The 8,808-nt window shown below is 44.2% G+C and overlaps 1 protein-coding gene across 1 annotated transcript; it reads left to right on the plus strand.

The window, feature by feature from the left end:
* Positions 1–4,150: 4,150 nt before the first annotated feature.
* LOC140731512 (cardiotrophin-2-like) lies at positions 4,151–8,561 on the plus strand. Its single transcript, XM_073052983.1, has 5 exons — positions 4,151–4,210; positions 5,176–5,331; positions 6,838–6,939; positions 7,599–7,766; positions 8,379–8,561. The coding sequence occupies exons 1-5, from the start codon at positions 4,151–4,153 to the stop codon at positions 8,559–8,561; spliced, it is 669 nt and encodes a 222-aa protein (XP_072909084.1).
* The last annotated feature ends 247 nt before the right edge of the window (positions 8,562–8,808 follow it).

An 8,808-nucleotide genomic window follows, 5' to 3' on the forward strand; every position in this document is an offset into this window, starting at 1 on the left:
GTCTAATCCTGAGATCTCACTGATTGAAACACATTCACAGTCAGTGGTCTAATCCCGAGAACTCACTGATTTAAACTCATTCACAGTCATTGGTCTAAACCCGAGAACTCACTGATTTAAACTCATTCAGAGTCACTAGTCTAATCCTGAGAGCTCACTGATTTAAACGCATTCACTGTCACTGGTCTAATCTCGAGAACTCACTGATTTAAACTCATTCACAGTCACTAGTCTAATCCTGAGAGCTCACTGATTTAAACGCATTCACTGTCACTGGTCTAAACCCGAGTAGTCACTGATTTTATCTTATTCACAGTCACTAGTATAATCCTGAGAACTCACTGATTTATACTCATTCACAGTCATTGGTCTAATCATGGGAACTCACTGATTTAAACTCATTCACATTCATTGGTCCAATCCCGAGAACTCAATGATTTAAACTCATTCACAGTCACTGGTCTAATCCCGAGAACTCACAGATTTAAACTCATTCACAGTCACTGGTCTAATCCCCAGAACTCACAGATTTAAACTCATTCACAGTCACTGGTCTAATCCCGAGAACTCACTTATTTAAACACATTCACAGTCACTGGTCTAAACCCGAGTAGTCACTGATTCTATCTTATTCACAGTCACTAGTCTAATCCTGAGAACTCACTGATTTAAACTCATTCACAGTCATTGGTCTAATCCTGAGAACTCACTGATTTAAACTCATTCACAGTCACTAGTCTAATCCTGAGAACTCACTGATTTAAACACATTCACAGTGACTGGTCTAATCTTGAGAAATCACTGATTTAAACTCATTCAAAGTCACTGGTCTAATCCCGAGAACACACAGATTTAAACTCATTCACAGTCACTGGTCTAATCCCCAGAACTCACAGATTTAAACACATTCACAGTCACTGGTCTAAACCCGAGTAGTCACTGATTTTATCTTATTCACAGTCACTAGTCTAATCCTGAGAACTCACTGATTTAAACTCATTCACAGTCATTGGTCTAATCCTGAGATCCCACTGATTTGAACACATTCACAGTCATTGGTCTAATCCTGAGATACCACTGATTTGAACACATTCACAGTCACTGGTCTAATCCTGAGAACTCACTGATTTGAACTCATTCACAGTCACTGGTCCAATCCATAGAACTCAATGATTTAAACTCATTCACATTCATTGGCCAAATCCAGAGAACTCAATGATTTAAACTCATTCACATTCATTGGTCCAATCCCGAGAACTCAATGATTTAAACTCATTGACAATCACTGGTCTAATCCTGAGAACTCACGGATTTAAACTCATTCACAGTCACTGGTCTAAACCCCAGAACTCACAGATTTAAACACATTCACAGTCACTGGTCTAAACCGGAGTAGTCACTGATTTTATCTTATTCACAGTCACTAGTCTAATCCTGAGAACTCACTGATTTAAACTCATTCACAGTCATTGGTCTAATCCTGAGATCCCACTGATTTGAACACATTCACAGTCACTGGTCTAATCCCGAGAACTCACTGATTTAAACTCATTCACAGTCACTGGTCTAATCCCGAGATCTCACTAATTTAATCTCTTTCACAGACACTGGTCTAATCCCTACAATTCACTGATTTGTACTCATTCACAGTCACTGGTCCAATCCATAGAACTGAATGATTTAAACTCATTCACATTCATTGGCCTAATCCAGAGAACTCAAAGATTTAAACTCATTCACATTCATTGGTCCAATCCCGAGAACTCAATGATTTAAACTCATTGACAATCACTGGTCTAATCCTGAGAACTCACTAATTTAAACACATTCACAGTCAGTGGTCTAATCCCGAGAACTCACTGATTTATACTCATTCACAGACACTGGTCTAATCCTGAGAACTCACTGATTTAATCTCATTCACAGACACAGGTCTAATCCCTACAATTCACAGATTTAAACTCATTCACAGTCACTGGTCTAATCCGGAGAACTCACTGATTTGAACTCATTGACAGTCACTGGTCCAATCCATAGAACTCAATGATTTAAACTCATTCACATTCATTGGTCTAATCCAGAGAACTCACAGATTTAAACTCATTCACAGTAACTGGTCTAATCCTGAGAACTCACAGATTTAAACACATTCACAGTTACTGGTCTAATACCGAGAACTCACTGATTTAAACTCATTCACAGTCACTAGTCTAATCCTGAGATCTCACTGATTTAAACTCATTCGCAGTCATTGGTCTAAACCCGAGAACTCACTGATTTAAACACATTCACAGTCACTGGTCTAAACCGGAGTAGTCACTGATTTTATCTTATTCACAGTCACTAGTCTAATCCTGAGAACTCACTGATTTAAACTCATTCACTGTCATTGGTCTAATCCTGAGATCCCACTGATTTGAACACATTCACAGTCACTGTTCTAATCCCGAGAACTCACTGATTTAAACTCATTCACAGTCACTGGTCTAATCCCGAGATCTCACTGATTTAATCTCTTTCACAGACACTGGTCTAATCCCTACAATTCACTGATTTAAACACATTCACGGTCACTGGTCTAATCCTGAGAACTCACTGATTTGAACTCATTCACAGTCACTGGTCCAATCCATAGAACTCAATGATTTAAACTCATTCACATTCATTGGCCTAATCCAGAGAACTCAATGATTTAAACTCATTCACATTCATTGGTCCAATCCCGAGAACTCAATGATTTAAACTCATTGACAATCACTGGTCTAATCCTGAGAACTCACTAATTTAAACACATTCACAGTCAGTGGTCTAATCCCGAGAACTCACTGATTTATACTCATTCACAGTCACTGGTCTAATCCTGAGAACTCACTGATTTAAACTCATTCACAGTCACTAGTCTAATCCTGAGTTCACTGATTTGAACTCATTGACAATCACTGGTCTAATCCTGAGAACTCACTTATTTAAACACATTCACAGTCACTGGTCTAATCCCGAGATCTCACTGATTTATACTCATTGACAGTCAGTGGTCTAATCCCGAGAACTCACAGATTTAAACTCATTCACAGTCACTGGTCTAATCCCGAGAACTCACTGATTTAAACTCATTCACAGTCACTTGTCTAATCCTGAGACCTCTCTGATTTAAACTCATTCACAGTCATTGGTCTAAACCCGAGAACTCACTGATTTAAACACATTCACAGTCACTGGTCTAAACCCGAGAAGTCACTGATTTTATTTTATTCACAGTCACTAGTCTAATCCGGAGAACTCACTGATTTAAACTCATTCACAGTCATTGGTCTAATCCTGAGATCTCACTGATTTGCACACATTCACAGTCACTGGTCTAATCCCGAAAACTGACTGATTTAAACTCATTCACAGTCACTGGTCTAATCCCGAGATCTCACTGATTTAATCTCTTTCACTGACACTGGTCTAATCCCTACAATTCACTGATTTAAACACATTCACAGTCACTGTTCTAATCCTGAGAACTCACTGATTTGAACTCATTCACAGTCACTGGTCCAATCCATAGAACTCAATGATTTAAACTCATTCACATTCATTAGTCTAATCCAGAGAACGCAATGATTTAAACTCATTCACATTCATTGGTCCAATCCCGAGAACTCAATGATTTAAACTCATTCACATTCATTGGTCTAATCCCGAGAACTCAATGATTTAAACTCATTCGCATTCATTGGTCTAATCCTGAGAAGTCACTGATTTAAACTCATTGACAATCACTGGTCTAATCCTGAGAACTCACTGATTTGAACACATTCACAGTCACTGGTCTAATCCCGAGAACTCACTGATTTAAACTCATCTACAGTCACTGGTCTAATCCTGAGAACTCACTGATTTAAACTCATTCACAGTCACTGGTCTAATCCCGAGAACTCACTGATTTAAACTCATTCACAGTCACTGGTCTAATCCCGAGAACTCACATATTTAAACTCATTCACAGTCACTGGTCTAAACCTGAGAACTCACAGATTTAAACTCATTCACAGTCACTGAAACAGCAATTAAGATTCCTTCTGCATCTGTGTACGGCAGTATTCCTGACGCTCCACCCAGGACGTGTGTGACAGGCAGGAGTGAAAACCAAGCTACCAAGACGATGACAGAAGCCCTGAACACTGGCAGGGATGGAGGAGCTTCACTGCTGCCCGAAACACCAGTGGGGTAATGGGCAGTAAATAGTTCCGTTACACTGGCACCCGGAAGAATGACTGGAAACAATCTTGATTGCTACAGTGGTTCAAGAATGTAGCTCAGTCCTACCTCTCCAAGGCAGTGAAGGATGGGTAAGAGATTCTGTAAAATCAGCAAAAGATGATGCTTTGTCAAATTAAGCTACCCCTGTATCTTTGTGGGCCAAAGGGCCTGTATTGTTTTCTCTGTTTCTAATAAAACCCAGCTTTAATCTCCAAGCATATTTTCAGTTATGCCTCCAGTTTCAATTACGTGTCTGGTCTATATTTTGACTGTAGAAAATACCCTGGAACCTCAAAGGCAAAAGTTGCATTTTTCAATTTCAAATGCTTGGGTTTTGAACAGCGGGATTTTCTGAATGGTCTGTGGGGAAGCGGGGGTTGGTGGGAAATTACTGCAGACCAAAACACTATAAATCTCATTGATTGCAGTCAGAAGACACACTCTCCCTGGGACAGCCAACTGATCAGAAGGCAAGGTTACAGAGAAATCTTGACGGTGAGTTCTAATTACCATTTCTGCTGCCTCACTCTGTGTGAGGTGCCACGAAAGGTGCTGGTTTTCTTCTAGAGTGGGAGTAGGGCTGGAGGCTCCAAACTCACCCAAGCAGACTAGCTGAGGCTGCACTATCAGAAACTTTACTCCCTGGGGCAGAGATGGCCAATTCGAAAGCAGACATAATTTTAAGGTGATTGGAAGAAAGTACAGAGGGGATGTCGGAGACAGGCTTTTTTCTTGCAGAGAGTGGTGGGTGTGTGGAATGTGTGCCTGGGTGGAGGTTGAGACTGATACATTAGGGGCATTTAAGACTCTTATATAGGCAGATGGATGATAGAAAATTGGAGGGTTATGTAGGATGGGAGGACCAGCACAACATAGTGGGCCGAAGAGCCTGGACTCTGCTGTTATGCTCTATGTTCTGATTTACAGGTAGGATTCATGGCGGGCTTCCTGCTCTTCACTCTCTCCGTTACACTCCTTGCTGTATCGACTGCGGATCCAAGTGCCCACAGCATCCCCTTCCAAAGGAGCCTGAATCTTTCCCGGAAGATCCTGCAGGATGTTCGCGATCTGCTGATCACCTACGTAAGGACCACACTTACCTTGACATTCAGAGCAAAGTGCTGTGGGAACTAGGGGCCTCATTGCGTCAGACAACTGTGGGAGGAGAGGCTGGACGAAGAACAGGCCACCCAAAGAGTTCAACACGCAGAGACCTGGTGTCTGCTGCAAGTTAATCCCAGCCAAGGGGTCAATTATACCCCCTGCTCTCCTCCCCAGTGTAACATGGGGATGGGACGGTGAAGGAGTCGGGAAAGAATGACAAGTATAGCAGTACCAGGTATTCTCTCCATAAAACCTAGCAGCAGGGTTAGGCCATTCAGCCCATCAAGCCTGCTCTGCCATTCCATCGGGGCTGATTTTTCACTCTCAATCCCATTCTCCTGCCTTCTCCCCATAACTTTTGACATCCTAACTGCTCAAGAATCTCTCAACCTCTGCTTTCAATACACCCAATGACTTGAACTCCACCACCATCTGTAGTAATGAATTGCACAGATTCACCACCGTCAGGCTAAACAAGTTCCTCCTCCTCCCTGCTCTACAGGGGCCTCCTTCTCTTCAGAGTCTACGCCCTCAACTCTAACCCTAACCCTAACCCTAACCCTGTTCTACAGGGGCCTCCTTCTCTTCAGAGTCTACGCCCTCAACTCTAACCCTAACCCTAACCCTGTTCTACAGGGGCCTCCTTCTGTTCTGAGTCTAGACGCCCTCACCATAGGAAACATCTCTTCATGTTCAATCTATCTAAACCTTTCAATATTTGATAGGTTCCCCCACTCTGTTCTTCTAAACTCCAATGAGTACAGGCCTAGAGACATCAAACACTCCCCCTACGTTAACCCTTTCATTCCTGGGATCACTCTCGTGAACCTCCTCTGGACTCTTTCCAATGCCAGCACATCCTTTCTTAGATATGGAGCCTAAAACTGCTCACTATCCTCCAAGACTGATCAATGCTTGACAAGGCCTCAGCATCACATCCTTGCTCTCATATTCTAGACCTCTCTAAATGGATGCATTTGCCGTCCCTACCTGCGACTCCTCTCCCCTGGCGTGTCCTGACACGGGGTGATGTTGGGTGCGGGGATAATGGCCAGCCATGAGTTTGTTGGGTTTTGGGGAGTTGGAATTGTCACCTGAATGGAGATATGGTGAAAAGCCTGCCCTGCACACTGTTCATATCAAAGCATTACACAGTGCGTCGAGGCAAAAGAGTACCAGAATGCAGGGTAAAGTGTGACAGTTACAGAGAAAGTGCAGTGCGGGTGGACAATAAGGTGCAAGACCGTAATGGGATTGATTGCAAAGTCAAGATACTTTGTTATCAGACTAAGGTTCAATAGGCTCGGAACAGCAGGGTAGAAGCTGTCCTTAAGCCTAGTGGGACGTGCTTTCAGAAGATCTCATGATGTGTCCACAACTCTGTGATTTCTTGTGGTCACGGGCAAAGCTCAAGCTCAGGGGTCAAGACTAGAGGCTGATCCCCGGGAAAACCCTCGTTGACCATCTCCTCTCACTTGATTAAAGAAACGAGAGAAAATTGGAAATGCTGCCTTTGAGGATTACAACGTGGATCTGAAGAGCTTGCCGCGTTCCAGTAACGTCTACAGCTATTGGCTGCAGATGCAGGTAAGCACCGCCTCATCCTGCTTCCCCCCCCCCCCCCCACTCCCCCCAGTGGGGTCTGAGGCTAGGCACACTTTCCATGGGCAGACTGGGTAAGAGGCTTGTAATGCAAAGTAAAGCACAGGCTCGAGTTCCTTGAATCCCCATCCCATGCTTCTTTCAAAGAGTCATGGACGAGGGATTCCTGTGGGGTAGGTGAGGAAAAAAGATTTTAAAGATTAGCTTTATTTGTCTTATGTACATTGAAATGTAGAGTGGAATTTGTTCGCTTCACTGACCAACACAGTCCAAGAATGTGCTGGGGGAAGCCCGCAAATGTTGCCATGCTTCAGGTGCCCTTCTCTCTCTCTCTCTCTCACACACACACACACACACACACACACACACACACACACACACACACACACACACACACACACACACACACACACACACACACACACACACACACACACACACACACACACCCTCCAACTCCAGCACAGACTGCCTCTGGTGCTCCAATCATTGACCATGGATTCTCAGACTCATAGTCATTGGACATCCAATCTCCAGACCCTGGCCCAGAGTCGCACACTCGACTTTCAGGCCCCTTCCTCTGGGCCCGCCAGTCCTCCCCAGCCGCACTTGCTTTGCCCTGACAGTCTGCTACCTCTCCCCAGGACGTGGAGCGCCTGCAGTGCAATGCCAAGGACCTGAACATCTTCTGGGTCCACGTGGACTTCAAGCGAGTGGATGAGATGGGCGAGTGTCAACAGTGTGCGCTCAGCAAGTCCATAGAGGTGGTGTCCTTGGATCTCAGGGACCTCATCTCTCAGCTGAGCTCTCAGGTATGGGGGCCAGGGAGGGATTTTCACTTTTTATTTGATTGGAAATACAGCACTGTAACAGGCCTTTCTGGCCAACGAGCCTGTGCTGTCCAATTATACCCATGTGACCAAATAACCTACTAAAGAAATTCCTCCTCATCTCCGTTCTAAAAGGACACCCCTTTATTCTGAGGCTGTGTCCTCTGGTCTTAGACTCCCCCACCACAGGGAGGATCTCATTGAAACTTAACCAATATTGAAAAGCCTAGATAGAGAGAATGTTTCCTATAGTGGGGTGAGTCTTGGACCAGAGGGCACAGACTCAGATAAGAATGACATCCCTTTAGAAAGGAGATGAGGAGGAATTTCTTCAGCCAGAGGCTGGTGAATCTGTGGAATTCATTGTCATAGACGGCTGTGGAGGCCAAGTCTTTGACTATCTTTAAGTGGAGGTTGGTAGCATCTTGATTAGTCAGGGCGTGAAAGTTTATGGGGAGAAGGCGGGTGAATGGGGATGGAAGGTACATCAACCATGATGAAATGCCGAAGCGGACTTGATGGGCTGAATGGCCTAATTCTGCTCCTGTGCCCGATGATATGGTCTTACACACTTCGTATGCTTCATTTCTCCAGATCCAGGCTCTCAACAGCAGCCTACCAGAACCCCCGGAGTTCAGCATCCCGATCAGCACCCCGAGCGGCAGTAACACGTGGCTCAGCAAACTGCAGGGCTACATCATCTTCCGCGACCTGGAGACCTACCTGAACAAGGTTGTCCGCGACTTCACCCTCTTAAACACCAAGTACCAGGCCTGAGCTCCGGGCACCCATGCCTGGAGTTAGAACCGAATGTTATGTGATAGTTCAACAAACATTCACGTATCATGTCAGCAAATACTCCCAGTCCATTCAACGGTCAAACACTGCATTGAATTACACCAGGGTTTTCTTTTCTAAGTCTGGTTATTTTATTTATTGTCCAGCTGCTAGTTTGCAACGCTGACCAGAAACAGGTTTAATGTCACTAGCACGTGTCGTGAAATTTTTTGTTTTGTGGCAGCAG

Source organism: Hemitrygon akajei, chromosome 8 (genome assembly GCF_048418815.1).
Source record: "Hemitrygon akajei chromosome 8, sHemAka1.3, whole genome shotgun sequence".
In the NCBI taxonomy this organism is placed as follows: domain Eukaryota; kingdom Metazoa; phylum Chordata; class Chondrichthyes; order Myliobatiformes; family Dasyatidae; genus Hemitrygon; species Hemitrygon akajei.

Bases quoted from the DNA above. Each gene is read 5' to 3' on its own strand.
- LOC140731512 (XM_073052983.1), top strand. From the start codon at position 4,151: ATGACAGAAGCCCTGAACACTGGCAGGGATGGAGGAGCTTCACTGCTG. The intron at 4,211-5,175 runs GTGGGGTAATGG...TCTGATTTACAG, and splicing joins CACTGCTGCCCGAAACACCA to GTAGGATTCATGGCGGGCTT. The intron at 6,940-7,598 runs GTAAGCACCGCC...ACCTCTCCCCAG, and splicing joins GCTATTGGCTGCAGATGCAG to GACGTGGAGCGCCTGCAGTG.